Genomic DNA, 20,470 nt, shown 5'->3' on the forward strand with positions numbered 1-20,470 from the left:
CGGACTTCTTCCTGTACCACTGCTTGAAGAAGGTGTCTTCCAGAAACTGGCAGTAGGACTGGGAGTTGAGCTTGAGTCCATCCTCAACCCGAAAAGGCCCCACAAGCTCATCTTTGATGATACCAGCCCATACCAGTACCCCACCTCCACCTTGCTGGCGTCTGAGGCGGACTGGAGCTCTCTGCCCTTTACCGATCCAGCCACGGGGCCCATCCATCTGGCCCATCAAGACTCACTCTCATTTCTTCAGTCCATAAAACCTTAGAAAAATCCGTCTTGAGATTTTTCTTGGCCCAGTCTTGACGTTTCAGCTTGTGTGTCTTGTTCAGTGGTGGTCGTTTTTCAGCCTTTCTTACCTTGGCCATGTCTCTGAGTATTGCACACCTTGTGCTTTTGGGCACTCCAGTGATGTTGCAGCTCTGAAATATGGCAAAACTGGTGGCAAGTGGCATCTTGGCAGTTGTACGCTTGACTTTTCTCAGTTCACGGGCAGTTATTTTGCGCCTTGGTTTTTCTACACGCTTCTTGCGACCCTGTTGACTATTTTGAATGTAATGCTTGATTGTTCGATGATCACGCTTCAGAAGCTTGGCAATTTTAAGAGTGCTGCATCCCTCTGCAAGATATCTCACTATTTTTGACTTTTCAGAGCCTGTCAAGTCCCTCTTCTGACCCATTTTGCCAAAGGAAAGGAAGTTGCCTAATAATTATGCACACCTGATATAGGGTGTTGATGTCATTAGACCACACCCCTTCTCATTACAGAGATGCACATCACCTGATATGCTTAATTGGTAGTAGGCTTTCGAGTCTATACAGCTTGGAGTAAGACAACATGCATAAAGAGGATGATGTGGTCAAAATACTCATTTGCCTAATAATTCTGCACTCCCTGTATGTCTAGATAGATAGATAGAGATAGATATATGTCTAGATAGATAGATAGAGATAGATATATGTGTAGATAGATAGATAGAGATAGATATATGCTAGATACATATATGCTAGATACATATATGCTAGATACATATATGATAGATAGATAGATAGATATATGATAGATAGATATCTGATAGAGATAGAGATAGATAGATACATATATGATACATAGATACATAGACACACACACAGACAGACAGACAGAGACAGAGACAGAGACAAAGACAGACAGACAGAAAGATAGTACTACAAATAAAAATGTTTCATTGTCCCTCTGTGTGTCTGCAACAAACATACAAGTACTTCTACAGAAATACAACAAAAATACTGGCTGGGTGGATCCCTTAACCACACAGGTTGTAAGTAAACCATTTCCTGTGGTGTGTCTTGAGCAAGTACAGTCTGGTGGCGCCCATCACAAAATTATTGCAAAACTTGATATCAAATTTAGTGCTTGAAAACAGGGACATAATATATTATCTCTTCTTAATTCTGATAAGAAAAAAATACCTTTGAAATGCTACAAAAATACTACTACAGTCATACTATTACAACAGAAATAATACAAAAATACAACTCCAGTTGTATTAAAAAATACTAAAGAAATACTACAACGATACAAGTTGGAAATACTTAAAAATACTTTTAGATAAATACTACAAAGATGCCAATACAAGAATACTTGTACATAAATATTATCTATCTATCTACCTTGGTCATATTCCTCAAGAGGGGTGACCGAGAGCAAGACAAACACGTACAAGAAAAAAAATACTATAGAAATACTACAAAAACACTACTACAGTCATGCTATTGCAACAGAAATAATACAAAAATACAACTGCAGTAGTATTAAAAAATACTCAAGAAATACCACAAATATACTAGTGTATATATACTTTAAAATACTTTTAGATAAATACTAAAAAAATGCCACTACAAGAATAATTGTATATAAATATTAAGACAGAAATACTACAAAAATGCCACTACAAGAATACTTGTACATAAAGATTAAGACAGAAATACTACAAAAATGCCACTACAAGAATACTTGGACATAAAGATTACGACAGAAATATTACAAAACTACTTCTAAAGAATTGTTACAACCGAACTACAACAAGAGTAAAACAACAAAAGATACTACAGATTTAGTACAAAATAAATTATACTATGGTAACTACAAAGAAATACTGTAGAAATACCGTACTACAAAAATACGACTACAGTCATACTATTTCAAAAGAAATAATACAAAAATACAACTGCAGTAGTATTAAAAAATACTAAAGAAATACTACAAATATACTAGTTGGATATACTTAAAAATACTTTGTAGATAAATACTACAAAAATGCCACTACAAGAATACTTGTACATAAATATCAAGATAAAAATACAACAAAAATGCCGCTACAAGACTACTTGTATATTAAGACAGAAATATTACAAAAATACATCTAAAGAATTATTACAACCAAAATACAACAAGAGTAAAACAACAAAGATACTACGGATACAAGTACAAAAAATATATACTATGGTAATTACAAAGAAATACTACTGCAGAAATACTACAAAATAGAAGTACAGTATTACTATAAAAACGCTACAAACATACTACAAAAATACAAGTAATGAAAAACAACAAAGATACTACAAGAGAACGGTGCTAAGAATCAAATGGACTGAATCATTTCAAGGCAGTGGAGTATTTATGGTGCCGTGTTTACATTTTTGGTTTGTTCTACTTTTCTTTTTCAAGAATAAAATTACCTAGCGGTTTTCATCATATTAAAGCCTATCATGTCCTTAAAGATTTTTTTTTTTTTTTAATCCTATCATTTTCTGGAGGGTGCCTAGGTTATATTTTGAGGGGGGCTTGAGCACCCCCTAAAAGAGGATAGTTACGCCCATGTAAAGACTCATAGATAAAAATAATTTTAAAATAAAATAGAATGTGTTGACCTCTTATATGAAATATTTACATCTGAAATAAGAATATTGCACTTAGGAAACCGAGATATTGCACTTGAATTTCTGTTATGTTAGCTTTATTACAGAAGCAGCTAACAAACAAGCTAGCTAAGTATCAACCCACGTTCAAGATTCTTGTCCCGAGTTTTACCTTCATGTTGGGAACAAAGCCCTTCTTTATTCTCCAGCAATTCGTGTCAATCTTGTCCAAATATTGTAACTCGTCATTGTAGTTTCTACTCATAATTGCGGGTTCTTACTTGAACAAACACGTTTGTTTTAAAACGTGCGTATTTTAACTCCGTGTTGCACCAAGTGTCAATTGAGGCAGCGCTACGGAAAGCGGAAAGCACTTAAAGCGTTCAGAAAAACCAAACTATTGGCTTGATTATTCATCGCTATGTTGATATTTGCTATTTAAAATTGAAATTATGGATATATTTTGATTCTAACTGTTAATTTTACATATAACTTTCGATAATTTAATTTATATTGTATAATAAGTATTAATTAGTTTTGGCCAATTTACTTGCCGTAGTTGTAGGCCAATTGACTAACATAGTGTCCGTCTTTCAAAACAAACTACCATCGCGAGAGAGATGAAAAATACGAAGGTAAACAACAAGACGGACAAAACCAATACATTTTTATTATAATCCTAGAAGTCATACGTGAAGAATCAACTAAATGCATAGCGTTAATTATGTCGAAGTAACGGACTTATTCATTTATTTTGTAAAGAGCATTTAACGACTGATAACGTCGATGGATGGCGGAAAACTAGCAACTAAATATTTCTCCGATGTACACTCGCAAGGTACTATCATCCCGCTTCTTTCATCTTTTTACATTAAGTTGCATAATTAATGAGAGGCTTGGATAGTACACACAATATATTTTGATTTTGCAGCGCTATGCAAAGCTGAAAGCACTTTAAGCGTTGGGAACGTCAAAATATTGGCTAGAATCGTGATGCTATGTTGATTTTTTTTGGGTGTTTTCAACTGAAAAGGAGTATATGTTGATTTAAAACTGATGATTTGCATAGTGAACTCTCTCATGTGCAAGGTACAATCATCCATCTTCTTTATTGTTAAGTTGCATAACTAATGAAGGGACTAAAACACCTCAAAAAATAGTTCAGATTTTGCATAGATGCTTCCGAGTTTATTTTTTTTAATTTCTTCTACTTTGAAGCTTGTCATGACTTTCATAATAACGGGGCTATTGACACACTAAATCATTTATCTCGTGATTCTTTTTTAATGGCGTCGTGTTATGTTTTATAAGTTCTCTTGCTTACGAATGACTCAGCAAAAGCAGACAAGATGGCTGCATGATTTCCTTATTTTCTTTATGCCTAGGATGAAGTTGCGAGTTCGCATCTGCAAGCAAACCAGCAAAGTGGACGTGGTGGGTCCAGAGTCCACTTTGAAGGAACTTATGGAGCACATCCGTGAGGTCCTGCTTCCCGGACACGGAGTCGGGTCAGTGGACTTTTATTGGAATATGACGTACTAAAATCAAGTTTGAGAGTGACGTAGTATTTCTTTTGACGACTGAATCAAAGTTGTTTTGCACCGAGATGGATTTAGGAAGGCTTCACGTGACACCCCAGCGTGCTACCTCCATATCATGACGTCATACATGACGCAAGGAGTGCGCTAACGTCAAATGACGTCACAACCCTTGCTTCCCTACTGTAAAAACCCCACAACGATTGCTCATCGTTCCGTATTTTCTCGCCCGCAGTCCAGACGTGACATTCGGGCTTTCTCTGAACGGCGCCGAGCTCCTCGCGGACACGGGTCAGAAGCTGTCGTCGTGCGGCGTGGTCCCGGGAGATCTGATCCGGGTTCTGCTCCCCGCCGCCAACGGCAGCGACGAGAGCGCCGAGCCTTCCCGCGGGGGCGCCGCCCGGCCCCTCGCCAGGCCGACGAGTGCTCCCCGAGCCGACAGTGACTGTCCTCGCCGCGGGGCGCCGCTCGCCACCCGATCCGCTGCCGCCGTTAACAATCCGCCCGCCACCCGGCCCATTCCTGTGACGACTTCACGGGACGCCATGAGCTCCAGCCAGGTGAGATGATGTCACGAGGTCCACATTAACATAAGCCTTAACCAGTGTTTCTTAACTGGTCGGTTCACACAAAGTCGGTGAGTAATGCTTAAAACAACAGTGAGCCACCATTATCCCAAGTGTGGCAAAATAATTAATTATCAAACATGTCCAAAACTTGACATCAAGTTACATTTTGCTGAGTTTACGGAAATGCAAAATTATTTTTCTCTTTTGAATGACGGCCTACATACGTCATTTGTTTTTACAATTCTTTTACAAGATTTCCATTTCTTTTTTTTCCTGGTATCTTTTGTCGCATAATACTAACATTTTTGGGGGCTTATTGAGTCGGTTCCAAGATACAGAACGGTATTTAATCACATTTTTTTAGTGGAAGTAGAATGTTGGCAACAAGATTCACTTGATATCATTGGAAATTATTTGAATGCAACACAAACTTTTTCTTCTTTTTCCATGTTTTTTTTTCTTTTTTTTTTTAAATTCCTTTTAAAAAAATCTCATTGTGTTTATTTTTTCCTAGCTGTTACTTTTTACTTGATTTTTTATTTGTTCTCTATTTCCTTTTCTCTTTATTTATTTCTTTCTTTCTTTCCTTTTTCTGTTTTTTTTCTGACATTTTCCTGCTCTTTTTTTCTCATTTTCTCTCCTTTTTTCTCAGCTTTTCACTAATTTTTCATTTTGGTATTTTTTTCTTTTTTGCTCTAACCCCCCACCCCCCTAAAAACAGGGGTGGGGGACTATACGCTGCAATAACAGCCGAATCATTGACACACACTGCTCACTCGATACAGAGTTTCTAGCAGTATTGTGTAGACCCTTCTATCTACCGAGAGAGCTAACTGTGGTCATTGTGGTTGCTGTTTACGTTCCACTGGATGCTAACGTTAGCATAGCGCTAAATCCCCTGCCCGCTGCTATCAATAAACAACAGCTCGCACACCCCGACGGAGCTTTTATCGTCGCCGGCGACTTTAATCAGGCATGCTTAAGGACTGTACTTCCCAAATCCATTCAATACGTGGACTGAGCAATTAGGGAAAAAAACACTGGACCGTGTGTACAGTAATATCAAACATCTAGTTGGATCTGGCCATCTCTGTCTGTCCCCCACCCCCCTCATACACCCCCCTCTGGAGGAAAACAAAGCCTGCAACAAGGACAGTACAAACATCTTTATCTTGTTTTCTTCATCCTCACTGTAAAATGTGGAACTGGAGTGCCACGTCACAATATATTCAACCCATGTAACAATGACAATAAAGGTATATTCTATTTCCTCTCAGCAAAAATATTGTACACCGATAGCGGTCCTCATGACAATCATCAACAATGTTGACATCTCACCAGCTTGCTCCCTGAATTTCCTCCAGCAGGTGGCAGCACCTCCAGAAGACCCCCCGGACTCCTGTGAGCACCGGACAACGGCGACCCTCAGCTGGGAGCCCATGTTGTGCGGCGAGGCGGGCGAAGGTCAGGCGCCGCACTCGTTGGAGTTGCTCTACCGTGCCGCCCAAATCACCTGCCCGGCGGACGCCGTCATGGTGGCGGCCCACCTCCTCATGTTGGAGACCGGATTCACACCGCAGGTCAGACAGCGTAGACCCAGGGGTCTCATACTCAATTGAAGCCAGGGTCTAAATGGGGTTTTCCACAAAAAGAGCGATGACCAAAAGGTTTGGCTGTTCTTAAAGGGACAGTGTTTTATATTTGTCCACAAGATGGCGCTGTCTTATATAGTGGAACTGAAAATGAGACCAAGGAAGAGACTACAGAGACTGAAAAGTGAGCAAAAAGCACATCTTTTCTTCCACTTTTCACAAAGAATGACAAGAAGAAGGGGAAAAGATTTTTCTATAAAGGGAATTGAAACTAGGGAAGAAGAAATTAAAAAAAGGCAAAAGGCTAAAAGGAGAATTGAAAAGCAAAGTAGGGAAAAAGAAAGCAAAAGAGGAAAATATTGAAAAAGAAAGGAATTAAAGAGAAAAATAGACAAAAAAAAAACAATTTGTTGATTACTTTTTGTCATTTTTATTTTTCTTTTTTTGTCAAATTTATTATTTTTTCCCTTTTTTCTTTTCTTCTCTTTTTTTCAAAAGTAATAAGGTGCGTTTTGGTCACAACAAGTCTCTGTATTTTGTCTTTTTTCGTTGCGCTTTTTAGCACTCGTTTTTGGTGGCACGACAATTAATACACACTGTCCAAGTACAGATTAAAAAGAGGCAATGGGTCAAAAACGGAAATTGGAAAGCAAAGTAGGGAAAGGAAAGCAAAAGAGGAAAATATTGGAAAAGAAAGAAAGGAATTAGAAAAATAGACCAAAAAAAAATTTTATTGATTACCTTTTGTCATTTTTATTTTCCTTTTTTCTCAAATTTATATATTTTTTTCTTTTTTTCCTTTCTTTTTCCTTCTCTTTTTTTCAAAAGTAATAAGGTGCGTTTTGGTCACAACAAGTCTCTGTATTTTGTCTTCTCCCGTTATCCTTTTTAGCACTCGTTTTTGGTGGCACGACAATTAATAAACACTGTCCCTTTAACTTAGTTCGAGGCCTCCGCCTTAACATGAATCGTCCTGTTTTGTATTTGCTCCGAAAAATAATAAATACAATTTCTTTTAGAATAACAGAAATAGTTACTTTCTCTGGTAACGAGTTACTTTTACCAGAGAGTCTTTAGTTACAATTTTTTTGGGGACGAAGCAATAACTATGACTTATGACGTGCCAAAAAGGGACGGGCAGGGCACCTGTATGATGCGGCAGGGGTAAACCAGTGAAAGCTGTGGGGCCCTGCTAGCTTCATCGCAGTGCTCCTGCGCAATGTCAAAGCTTGCACATTTTACAAATTTTTTCGCCATGTCGGCCATCTTTCATTCGTCGCATTTTCTCTGAAAATCGCGCTTTCGCAGCCTTAACTCGCAACGTAACTTCCCGATTTCAGAGCAGCGAGGCGAAACCCGCGGAGATGCCGTCCGGATGGCGTTCGTCCGGCGGCGCCTACAGACTCCAGTACACGCACACCTTGTGCGAAATGGCCGCCGTCTCCTTGGTGGCCGTTCCCATGAGCCCCGTCCTCGTCATCGAAGGTGAGCGGTCCCGTCTTCTGTTTCCATTATGACACCGTCCCCTGATCTAAGACCTACACGAGGGCAAGGAAACACTCAAAAACCTCAAGATGAGGAAAGTCAAGTTTATTTGTGAGGCCCTTTATCACAAGGAGTCTCAAATGGTTGCGGAGACTATTGCAAACTACAGACTATTATGACACCATCCCCTGATCTAAAACCTACATGAGGGCAAGGAAAAACTCAAAAACCTCAAGATGAGGAAAGTCAAGTTTATTTGTGAGGCCCTTTATCACAAGGAGTCTCAAATGGTTGCGGAGACTATTGCAAACTACAGACTATTATGACACCATCCCCTGATCTAAAACCTACATGAGGGCAAGGAAAAACTCAAAAACATCTGGATGAGTCAAGTCATGTTTATTTGTGACACCCTTAATCACAAGGAGTCTCAAAGGGCTGCACAGACCACATAGTATTGCAAACCGCAGACTATTATGACACCATCCCCTGATCTAAAACCTTCATGAGGGCAAGGAAAAACTCAAAAACCTCAGGATGAGTCAAGTAATGTTTGTATGTGACGCCCTTAATCACAAAGAGTCTCAAAGAGCTGCACAGACCAGATTATTGCAAACGACAGACTATTATGACACCATCCCCTGATCTAAAACCTACACGAGGGCAAATAATACACAGATATTGTCAACATAAAAACTAGGTTACTTATATGCTATAGAAGTATGTTTTAAGCTTAGATTGAGGTTGCAGATCCAATCTCAGGGGGAAGAGCATTCCAAAGCACCCAATGGAAAACACTGTTGGATTTCTTCTTGGCTCTTGGGATCAAGAGTAGACCAGCATTTTCAGAGCGAAGGCTCCGGACCAGAACATAGGGGGAAATTAAATCTTCAAGTCCATGCATGATTTTGCATACTACCATCAGGACCTTCAAATCCCATATTAAGCTAACAGGGAGCCAATGCAAGTTAGCTCAAATTGGGGTCATGTGGTCAAACTTTCTTGTCTTAGTTAAAGGCCTGGCTACAGCATTTTGTACCAGCTGATGGCTCTTGATTTTGGACTTCGGGGGACCGGAGAGTAGTGCATTACAGTCATCGAGACGGGAAGTAACAAACGCATGAACTATAATCTCCGCATCTGACTGAGACAGCATGGGCGAATTTTAGCAATGTTCCCCGTAGGGAAATTCACACTTCCAGCAGTATCCTTTGTTGTTTATTAAGAGATTAACAGGATGGCCTCAGGGTGCTGTGTTGTAGTTTAGCAACAGCGGAGTGGATGACGTCACACGCTAGTCCAAAAGTTCGACGTCCCTGCAGCAGATGGAAATCTTTGTGCCCAGGGTTACACCACCTCGTGTTCACGTACATATAACACAGAGGAGCTGGGAATCGAATCCCAAGACAAGCGCTCTACCTGACTTTGAGTGCTTAACCCTACTTTTAAGAATTAACCTGGTAATAACATAGTAATACCATCATTTGTTAGATAAGAAATGCATACAAAACATAGTGCCTTTTGAGATCAGTGGTAACACAAGGTAACTTTCAGCTCGAGAAAGGTTGGTGACCCCTGGCTTTCGTAAATATATTATCATACACGCTCACAAGTTCAATGTCCTTGATCTGACGCGTCATTGGGATTAAATCCATAGAGAACCGGGTTACTGCTCTGTTCCATCATCACGTAAACAAACTAGCACATAACAGGCCACTGTTGTGGATTAACTGTAAATCAGCAGCTTTGAAGCTGACAACAGACATCTGGCAGGATATTATGAGGTCATGTTGATTCAAGAAATCACAAGTTGTTGACTAAACGAGTCAATTCCGAGAAAAACATGACATGATCTTGTTGATCACAGTATAAAAACCCAGCGTCTCTTGAACGAATTTGAACGTGGTTTGAATGTTGCTGAATAAAGCACGTTCCCTCTCTGCCATATATCTGTCTCTGCGTATATTTTGGGGCGATGCCCAATGACATCCTCTCAAACCACTCTGTAAACAAAGTGACGTCATGTATAACGCGGCAAAGCGCTAACGTTAGCTAACATCAGCCTAAGGTTAGAGATGTTAACGGTATAAATAATGTAATGTTTCTCTACAGCAAAGTGACAATTTGTTGCCTGGAATACTAGATTTACTTAACTTAGAACAGATATAGACATGTTTATTAACATTATCCACACTGAGGTAGCGCTGCGGACGACTCGATTTAATAGCGGTTTGTGAAAGAGTGAAAAATACACGCTGCCGCCCAGCCTCTCAGGACACCTCGAATCAGATTTGCATGTACCCCATGTCTGACCATTTTCAAGTTTAAAATGTAAGAAGAAAAACAAACGAAAACCGACTAACTGCAATGCATTTCTACGGACGAGTCCGGAGAGAATGTCCGTTCGTTTTGGTTTGGCGCACTGTGATTGGCTCAAGGCGTTTGTGGGCGGGGCTTAGCCATCGGTCAATTTCACGGAGATTCTTTTCCAGCTATCCTGCAAGTGTCCGACAGCGCCAGCATGGCGGCCAAACTCTGCTTGGAACCCAGCAACTACGTGACAGAAGCGTGGCCAGGTCAGAACCCGTGATCGGTGCGTGGGGGGTCGGGGTCCTTCCCGGCTAACTGTTCGTGTCTTCCAGGAGGGGGCGCGGCCCCCGCCTTCAAGGGTCTCAGCCGATTGTCGCGCCTTTTCAAGGACCAACTGGTGTACCCGCTGATCGCTGCCACACGGGAAGGTAAGAAGAGTCGGAATAAATAACTGAAATAACCTTTAAGATGAGTTTTTCTCAGTGTGCCAGGAGACCTTGTTTGGTGTGTCGCAAGAGATTACTGTAAATTCCGTACGACGAATGCTTAATTTAAAGAACAAAACTCAATTTTGTCTTTGAACGAGTGTCACCAGATTTAACCCCCGTGACATGCGTTTTATTTTGAGACACAATGCTTGACAGTGTACATTATTTGGACGTGAACTTAGATAGATAGATAGAGCCGGAGTAGCTCAGGAGGTAGAGCGCTCGTCTTGGGATCAAGGGATGCCAGTTCCAATCCCAGCTTGTCCGTGTCGAAGTGTCCTTGGGTAAGACACTGAACCCCTAATACCCCCAATAAGCAGGTTAGCGTCTTACATGGCTGCACGGCCGCTATTGGAAAATGTGAAGCACACTGTAAAGCGCTTTGGGAAGTCTTGACTTGAAAAGCGCTATATAAATGCAGATCATTTCATTTCATAGATACTTTATTCATTCCCGTAGGGAAATTCACATATCCAGCAGTATCCTTTAGTTGTTTATTAACAGGATGGCCTCGGGGTGCTGTGTTGTAGTTAAGCAACAGCGGAGTGGATGACGTCACACGCTAGTCCAAAAGTTCGACGTCCCTACAGCAGATGGAAATATTTGTGCCCAGAGTTACACCGCCTCGTGTTCACGTAGATAGCGAGTCCGCCTCCTCTCCGCTTCGCGCAGGCTTTTGTGTCTCTGTCTGCCCTAACAGCGCTGAAGCCGGGTAACTCCGGGTAGCTCCACGTTAGCGTCCGCAAAACACAGCAAACCGCACTCCCTGTACGCTTTGATGTTTTTCACCAGCACAGCCAGTTCGCCGCTCTTATTTGGTAGAGAGTTCACATTTTCCAGGGAGATGGTGGTGGACTTCAGGAGAACTAAAACTCACCCGGTTCCTGTAACCATCAAAGGAGAAGGTGTAGAATTTGTCCAGACCTACAAATACCTGGGTGTGCAGCTGGACAACAAACTGGACTGGACTGCCAACACAGAAGCTCTATGTAGGAAAGGGCAAAGCCGACTTTACTTCCTCAGAAGGCTGGCCTCCTTCAACATCTGCAAAAAGCTCCTGAAAATATTCTATGAGACAGTTGTGGCAAGCGCCCTCTTCTATGCGGCAGCGTGTTGGGGAGGCAGTGTCATGAAGAAGGATGCCTCTTGTCTCAATAAACCGGCGAGGAAAGCGAGCTCTGTTGTGGGCACAGAGCTCGACAGCCTGACAACAGTAGCTAAGAGACGGGCACTGGAAAAGCTGCAGTCAATCATGGACAATTCATCGCATCCACTACACAGCATTATATCCAGACAGAAGAGCAGCTTCAGTGACAGACTGCTGTCACTGTCTTGTACTACGGACAGACTGAAGAGATCTTTTCTTCCTCATGCCATGAGGCTCTTTAACTCTACCCGGCAGAGTAAAGACCCACATTAAACCACACCACCTACATTGGATATTACCGAATCTTACTGCATTATGTATTCTGTGTAGCACTATTTAGTTACTCTATATAACATGCTAAAGTGGGCATTTGCACGTCACACTGGGTATTTGTATATTGTATTCTTTTGGCTTTATTATTGTATTGTTCTCAGCTCAGGGATGCTGCTGGAAATATGATTTTCCCTGCGGGGATGAATAAAATATCTATCTATCTATCTTTACCATGATTACAGTTCTGTTCTGAGGTCATGAGATCGAACCTTCCTTTGTGGAGTTTGCATGTTCTCTCAGTGCTTGCGTGGGTTTCCTCCAGACACTCCGGTTTCCTCCCACATCCCAAAAACATGCATGTCAGGTGAATTGGTTGGTCCAAATTGTCCTTAGGTGTGAATGAGTGAGAGAATCGTCTGTCCGTGTGTGCCCTGCGATTGGCTGGCAAGCCGTTCAGGGTGTCCCCTGCCTACTGCCCGCAGATAGCAAGGATGGGCTCCAGCACCCCCGCGACCCTACTGAGGATAAGCGCTGCAGATAATGGATGGACGGATATTATAATTCCTGAAAATGAAATGTGGATTTGATTTTGAATTCATGGAACACGCGCTTCAATCTCCCGTCCCCTTCCAGCCCTGCGCCTCCCGGTGGCCTTCGGCCTGTCGGCGCTGCCTCCGGAGTTGATCCTTCTGGTGCTGCGCCTGCTGGACGTCGTGTCCGTGGTGCGCCTTTCGGCGGTCTGCCGGCATCTGAACGCGGCGGCCTCCGACGGCGCTCTGTGGAGGCACCTGGTGCGGCGAGATTTCAGCGGTAAGACACGCGACCCACTTCGGAAGATTACGGCTGGCGTGCTGACGTGAGCTTTGCTGATTTTCAGATCACAAATGGCAGGGAGAGCCCAACTGGAAAGAGGTGAGAAATGTGCAGCGCTCGGCAACCTTTTCGGTACCGCGGACTGGCCCGGGGGCAGCGTTGAACACATTTGTACTTTTATAGAATAAATATATCCATCTATACATTCAGATATCTAGACAAATAGACATCTAGACATCTATCTATCTAGACATCCATCCATCTATCTAGACATCTATTTATCAAGATAACTATCTAGACATCCATCCATCTATCTAGACATCTATTTATCAAGATAACTATCTAGACATCCATCAATCTATCTAGACATCTATTTATCAAGATAACTATCTAGACATCCATCAATCTATCTAGACATCTATTTAACAAGATAACTATCTATCTAGACATCTATTTATCCAGACATCTATTTATCAAGACAACTAGCTATCTAGACATCTATCTAAACATCTATCTAGACATCTATTTATCTAGACATCTATACAGACATCTATTTATCAACCTAGACATCTATCTATATAGACATCTATCTATCCATCAATCTAGACATATCCATCTATCTAGACATCTATCAATCTCGACATCTATCTAGACACCTAGGCATCTTTCTATCTAGACATCTATACAGACATCCATCTAGACATCGATTCATCTAGACATCTATTTATCAAGACAGCTAGCTATCTATCTAGACATCTATCTAGACATCTATCTAGACATTTATCTAGACATTTATCTAGACATCTATCTAAACATCCATCTAGACATCCATTTATCTAGACATCTATACAGACATCTATTTATCAATCTAGATATCTTTCTATATAGACATCTATCTATCCATCAATCTAGACATATATCCATCTATCTAGACATCTATCAATCTAGACACCTTTCTATCTAGACATCTATACAGACATCCATCTAGACATCTATTTATCTAGACATCTATTTATCAAGACATCTAGCTATCTATCTACCTAAACATTTATCTATTTGACATCTATCTATCTAGACACCTATCTAGACATATATTTATCTAGATATCTATCTATCTAGACATCTTTTTATCTCTAGGCATCTATCTAGACATCTATCTATCTAGACATCTTTTTATCTCTAGGCATCTATACAGACATCTATCTATCTAGACACCTATCTAGACATATATCTATTTTGACATCTATCTAGACATCTATTTATCTAATTCTAGACATCTATCTATTTAAACATCTATCTATGTAGACATCTATCTATCAATCTAGACATCTATCTAGACATCTAGACACCTATCTATCCCGGTCGTATCTCTCGAGAGTGGTGACCAACAGCAAGACAAAAGTACCCTTACAATAAAGTACCCTTTCCGCCATCTTTCTGTCTCTGCGTATATTTTGGGGCGACGCCCAACGACGTCCTCACCAAAACTGCCCGCCCGTGCGAGCCACACAGAATCTATTCAAACGTACCGTCTCAAGTTCAGTTTGGAGCGGAATAGGAAAACAAGACATCAAAAATAACGAACTTAGTTTCCTATCCGTGCGGGCCGGGTACCGCCGGTTGCCGACCGCCGTCTTAATGTCCACGTCGCCAACGTGCGTTGTTGTTTTTTTTGTGCCGGCAGTTGTACAAAAGTTTCTACAAGTTTCGGCACAAGCGAGGCGTGGAGCGTCCCTGCTCGCTCCCCCCTTTTATCCACCGCCCCCTTTTCAGCCACGTCCCCTTCGCCCCCCCGCACGTCCCCGGCATCATCGGGGGCGCCTACGACCAAAGACCGCCCGCCTTGCCCTACGGGGCCCGCTTCGACCCCCTCGGACCGCCGCTGCCGGGCGAGCGCCGGCGCCGCAGCGACCCCCGACCCCCGGCCAGCGGACCCCGGGCCGGCGACATCCGCAGGGGTTTCATCTGACCCGCCTCGGCTCCGCCGCAACACTCGGATACTTCTTGATCGGATGAGGTACGGATGCCACTTTAATCTTTCACAGTACCAGAAAAGCATTTGCGGTCGGGATCGACCGATATCAATTTTTCAGGGCCGATACCGATGATTCGAATCGAGGGGGAGGCCGATAACCGATATTCATTGACTGTAAAAGTTCCAAAATTGGCGTAAAAAGAGACATTGAATATTTCAATTCAAATAAATGTTTAGAGCTCTCTGAAACCTTTTACAGTAAACAACAAAAGGAATCTTTCGCTAATCTAACAGTGCAGAGAGAGAGAGAGAGAGAGAGAGAGAGAGAGAGAAGGGAAAAGCGAGAGTGAGAGTGGAGAGAATGGAAGAGAGAAGGGAAAAGCGAAAGTGAAGAAAACAAGAGAAGGGAAAAATGAGAGTGAAGAGAATGAGAGAAGGGAAGAGAGAAGGGAAAAGCGAGAGTGAGAGTGAAGAGAAGGGAAGAGAGAAGGGAAAAGCAAGAGTTAAGAGAACGAGAGAAGGGAAGAGAGAAGGGAAAAGCGAGAGTGAAGAGAGCGAGAGAAGGGAAAAGGGAAAAACGAGAGTGAGAGTGAAGAGAACAAGAGAAGGGAAGAGAGAAGGGAAAAGCGAGTGAAGAGAACGATAGAAGGGAAAAGCGAGAGTGAGAGGGAAGAGAACGAGAGAAGGTAAAAGCGAGAGTGAGAGTGAAGAGAATGAGAGAAGGGAAGAGAGAAGGGAAAAGCGAAGGTGAGAGTGAAAAGAACGAGAGAAGGGAAAAACAAGCATGAGAGTGAAGAGAATGAGAGAAGGGAAAAGCGAGAGTGAGAGTGAAGAGAACGAGAGAAGGGAAGAGAAAAGGGAAAAGCCAGTGTTAGAGTAAAAAGAACGAGAGAAGGGAAGAGAAGGGAAAAGCGAAGGTGAGAGTGAAAAGAACGAGAGAAGGGAAGAGAGAAGGGAAAAGCGAGTGTTAGAGTAAAAAGAACGAGAGAAGGGAAGAGAAGGGAAAAGCGAAGGTGAGAGTGAAAAGAACGAGAGAAGGGAAGAGAGAAGGGAAAAGCGAGAGTGAGATTGAAGAGAACGAGAGATGGAAGAGAGAAGGGAAAAACAAGCATGAGAGTGAAGAGAATGAGAGAAGGGAAGAAAGAAGGGAAAAGCGAGAGTGAGAGTGAAGAGAACGAGAGAAGGGAAGAGAGAAGGGAAAAACAAGCATGAGAGTGAAGAGAATGAGAGAAGGGAAAAGCGAGAGTGAGAGTGAAGAGAACGAGAGAAGGGAAGAGAAAAGGGAAAAGCGAGTGTTAGAGTAAAAAGAACGAGAGAAGGGAAGAGAAGGGAAAAGCGAAGGTGAGAGTGAAAAGAACGAGAGAAGGGAAGAGAGAAGGGAAAAGTGAGTGTTAGAGTAAAAAGAACGAGAGAAGGGAAGAGAGAAGGGAAAAGCGAGTGTTAGAGTAAAAAGAACGAGAGAAGGGAAGAGAAGGGAAAAGCGAAGGTGAGAGTGAAAAGAACGAGAGAAGGGAAGAGAGAAGGGAAAAGCGAGAGTGAGATTGAAGAGAACGAGAGATGGAAGAGAGAAGGGAAAAACAAGCATGAGAATGAGAGAAGGGAAGAAAGAAGGGAAAAGCGAGAGAGAGAAGGGAAGAGAACAGGGAAAAGCGAGAGTGAGAGTGAAGAGAACGAGAGAAGGGAAGAGAGAAGTGAAAGAGAGAGAGGGAAAGTGAGAGGGGAAAAGCGAAAGTGAGAGTGAAGAGAACAAGAGAAGGGAAAAGAGTAGTGAAAAAGAGAAAGAGAGAGAGAGGGGAAAGAGAGGCTAGGCTAACACTGACGCTAGCGCGCAAGTAGCCAGCCACTCGGCCGTACCCACACAGGCGAGGGGCTCCAACCTCCACGAGGGTCCGAGGGTTCGGATTTCCGTGCGTAGGTCGGGGAGTGATAAAGCCCGGACCACACAGGGGTGGTAAGTCCTGGAGTGGGGGCTCTTCGGTTATGGATTTTCACACTTCGCGGGTGCTATCAAGGACGTTCCCTTTCTGCCATCTTTCTGTCTCTGCGTATATTTTAAGGCCACGCCCAACGACGCTGCAGTCATGACTGAAGACAGGAGATGGCAGCAGAGAGTAGCAAAGTTTCGAATCCCGCACCCTTCCTTTTTATAAAAACATTCGACTTTCTTTTTTTAAGGATACTTCGAACGACGCACCCCAATTTCCAGACAACTCAAGAGACCGTCAACGGTGTCAGTACAACCAACAAAAACTGGACTCCATCCTCGGGCCGAGGACTGAATATTCAAAGTTTTCAAAGGCCGGAATCGGGAAGACGTGTTCATCGATTTTAACGTCCGGTTGTTGCGCTATAGAGCAAGTCGGGTGGCTCGTATCCATGGAAACGGGCAGAGCGTGTCTTTGATTTTTCCACACTCAAAGTCAACACGACTCTAAGTTGTTTTCGAGACGCTTCCGACAATTCTTTATAAAGACGTACCGTATTTTCCGCACTCTAAGGCGCATCTCCCCGAAATAGTTTTCCATATAAAAGGCGCACTGGACTATAAGGCGCATGGAAAGGAAAAGCGATCGAAAAATTGACGAATGCATTTAAATAAAGAGGAAACATTCCATAGAACACAGGTGTCAAACAGGCGGCCCGCGGGCTGGATTGGGCCCGCTGAGGGATTGAATCGAGACAACGCTCAGAGAAGCGCAAGAGAAAAACGAGCTGCAGGTTGAAATATGGCAACTTGATGTTACCAAAGCCAGGTGCCTCGAACAAAGACACTGTACTTGTATTTATTTCTCTCTCTCTTTCTTTCTTTTCCACCCCTTTCTCCCACTCTATCTCTTTCACTCTCTTTGTCTCTCTTTTTCTCTTCCTTTGTTGCTCTTTGTCTCTCTTTTAGCCTCTTTTGCTCTAACTTCCTTTTTTCCTTTTCCCTCTTTTCTCTTTCTCTCTTCCTACCCTTCACACTTTCTTTTCTCTTTTCTCTCCTTCTGACTTTCTATTCCTCTTTGGATTTCTTTCTTCCTCTCCCTTTCTTTTCCGCCTCTCACGACTTTTTATCTCTTGTTTCTCACGCTCTCTCCCTTTCTCTCTCTCTCTCTCTCTCTCTCTCTCTCTCTCTCTCTTTCTCTCTTCCACCCCTTTTCTCCCACTCTGTCTCTTTCACTCTTTGTGGTTCTCTTTTTCTCTTCCTTTGTTGCTCTTTGTCTCTTTCTCTCTTTGTCTTTTAACCTCTTTTGCTCTAACTTCGCTTTCTTTTCTCCTTTCTCTCCTGTCTTTCTATTTCTCTTTGGATTTCTTTCTTTTCCCCCTCTCTCACGACTTTTTATCTTTTGTTTCTCACACTCTCTCGCACTCTTTTCCTTTCTATGTCCCACCCTCTCTCCTTTTCCCTCCCTCTCTCTTTTTTCTTTATCTCCTTTTCCTTCTCTTGAATCTACTAGTCCGGCCCCCGACAGAATGTTTGTTCTATGGTGTGGCCCCCGAGTTAAAAAATGAGTTTGACACCCCTGCCATAGAACATGAAACATTATCATTTGGTTCGACCACTAAAATCAATTTTAGCAACAAACACTGAACATGTTCACCACAAGAGGGCACTCAAAGACCAGTCTATATGTTCGTCAAAGGCAGAACAGTTACCGCATCGTTTCTTTGTAACTATGCATTTTCATCTGCCTGTGACTTTCAAATTTCTGCCCAATTTGCGTTTTTTAGGTGCGCCTTCAAGTGCGGAAACTACGGTACTTGTTTTCTATCCTATATTTTTGTGTGACTTCATGAAAGCTTATTAAAATGTTGAGAGTTACTAGAAAATGTTGTGGTTATTACCGAGGTGAAAACTCGGGATGAAGAAAAGAACAGACTCGGAGTTAGAGGTTTAAGTTTTTGTTGGCCTATCCATCAGAGGCGTGTGCGTCCAGAATCAGCTCAGGTCATTAATTGGGAAAACACTAGAATGAAACGACACGTCTGATTGGAGGATAAGATCAATCACGTGTTCGTAAGAGGCATTCTGATTAGACGATTTCTTTGGTTCCGTGGTGTGATATACACTGCTTGCCACCAGGGGGCCTAACCTAACAATAAACAGAAAAAAGAAAGTACCAGGGGGTAAGCTAACATACCAATAACTAAATTAACAATGAGTTAACCGAGTTGGCAGTCTTTGAGTTAAATGCCACGACCAACTAGTCAGCTTATAAATAAATAATAAATCATAATTGGCTCCCTCCATCTCATTAAGTACCAAAAAAGGTGACGGACATCAATAAGCAGTGCCCACCTAAAGAAAACTGGACGTGGTGGTAAAAGCAGTCTAAACAAATGAAAACAAAAAAGAAAGGAAAAAAGAGGAAAAAAAGCTTATGAAAAGTAAAAAGCAGGATTGTGGGGAAGAATAAAGGAAAGAGAAAAAAACGAGAATAAAGAAAAGTTTATAGGGAAAATGAAAGAAAAAAGGTAAACATCAATGGTCAAAAGGAGAGAGAAAAAAGATAAAAATATTTTTTAACAAAAGCAAGGAAAAAAAGCAAGCAGGGAGATTAAAAGAGGGAAAAGATAGAAAAAAAGAGATAAGAATCTTGGGGGGAAGAAACAAGGCAAAAAGAAACAAAAAAGGAAAAAAAGAGAAAAAGAAAGCAAGCAGGAAGATTAAAAGAGGAAAAAGATAGAAACCAAAAAAGGAAAACTCTTGGGGGGAAAGAAACAAAAGACCAAAAGAAACAAAAAAAGGAAAAAAGAGCAGTCCGAACAGATGAAAACAAGAAAGAAAGGAAAGAAGAATAAAGGAGGGGGAAAAAGAAAGCATATAAAAAGTAAAAAGCAGGGGTGTGGGGAAGAATAAAGGGCAGAGAAAAAAAAACAAGAATAAAGAAAAGTTTATAGGGAAAATGAAAGAAAAAAGGTAAACATCAATGGTCAAAAGGAGAGAGAAAAAAGATAAAAATAATTTTTAACAAAAGCAAGAAAAAAAAAGCAAGTGGGGAGATTAAAAGAGGAAAAAGATAGAAAAAAGAAGTAAGAATCTTGGGGGAAAGAAACAAAAGGCAAAAAGAAACAAAAAAGGAAAAAAAGAGCAGTCCAAACAAATGAAAACAAAGAAAGGAAAAAAGAGAATAAAGGAGGGAAAAAAGAAAGCATACAAAAAGTAAAAAGCATGGGTGTGGGGAAGAATAAAGGAAAGAGAAAAAAACGAGAATAAAGAAAAGTTTATAGGGAAAATGAAAGAAAAAAAATCATCAAAAGTCAAAAGGAGAGAGAGAAAAAAATATGAAAATAATTTTTTAAAAGTGAGGAAAAAGAAACCAAGCAGGAGGATTAAAAGAGGAAAAAGGTAGAAAAAAGAAGTAAGAATCTTGGGGGAATGAAACAAAAGGCAAAAAGAAA

At 41.6% G+C, this 20,470-nt stretch overlaps 2 protein-coding genes across 8 annotated transcripts in view; one reads left to right on the forward strand and one right to left on the reverse strand.

The window, feature by feature from the left end:
- rtcb (RNA 2',3'-cyclic phosphate and 5'-OH ligase) overlaps nt 1-4,417 on the reverse strand; it is a 24,950-nt gene extending 20,533 nt beyond the window's left edge. The window contains exon 1 of one of the 2 annotated variants that reach the window (XM_088346848.1): nt 4,223-4,417. Coding sequence is in view for 1 of the 2 variants with exons in the window: in XM_088346847.1 (XP_088202973.1) it covers nt 3,071-3,163 (93 nt within the window). In the remaining variant the exon portion in view is untranslated. Of the gene's footprint in view, nt 1-3,070; nt 3,248-4,222 lie in introns of those variants that run through there. The other variant, XM_088346847.1, reaches the window with a different exon arrangement.
- fbxo7 (F-box protein 7) lies at nt 3,463-18,898 on the forward strand. Of its 6 annotated transcripts, XM_088346845.1 has the most exons (12): nt 3,516-3,533; nt 3,661-3,736; nt 4,284-4,406; nt 4,672-4,996; nt 6,370-6,585; nt 7,938-8,082; nt 10,575-10,658; nt 10,725-10,820; nt 12,934-13,110; nt 13,178-13,212; nt 14,798-15,130; nt 17,264-18,898. In XM_088346845.1, the coding sequence occupies exons 3-11, from the start codon at nt 4,285-4,287 to the stop codon at nt 15,080-15,082; spliced, it is 1,485 nt and encodes a 494-aa protein (XP_088202971.1). In that variant the 5' UTR covers nt 3,516-3,533; nt 3,661-3,736; nt 4,284; the 3' UTR covers nt 15,083-15,130; nt 17,264-18,898. The 6 variants fall into 6 exon arrangements, with proteins under 6 accessions (XP_088202972.1, XP_088202971.1, XP_088202970.1 ...); XM_088346846.1 differs by lacking the exon at nt 3,661-3,736 and having other exon boundaries at nt 3,463-3,533; XM_088346844.1 differs by lacking the exon at nt 3,516-3,533 and having other exon boundaries at nt 3,581-3,736.
- The last annotated feature ends 1,572 nt before the right edge of the window (nt 18,899-20,470 follow it).

This window comes from Urocampus carinirostris, chromosome 11 (genome assembly GCF_059441175.1).
Source record: "Urocampus carinirostris isolate Australia breed hairy pipefish chromosome 11, RoL_Ucar_1.0, whole genome shotgun sequence".
NCBI classification, from domain to species: Eukaryota; Metazoa; Chordata; class Actinopteri; order Syngnathiformes; family Syngnathidae; genus Urocampus; species Urocampus carinirostris.

Bases quoted from the DNA above. Each gene is read 5' to 3' on its own strand.
- fbxo7 (XM_088346842.1), top strand. From the start codon at position 4,276: ATGCCTAGGATGAAGTTGCGAGTTCGCATCTGCAAGCAAACCAGCAAA. The intron at 4,997-6,369 runs GTGAGATGATGT...AATTTCCTCCAG, and splicing joins ACGCCATGAGCTCCAGCCAG to CAGGTGGCAGCACCTCCAGA. The intron at 8,083-10,574 runs GTGAGCGGTCCC...ATTCTTTTCCAG, and splicing joins CCCCGTCCTCGTCATCGAAG to CTATCCTGCAAGTGTCCGAC.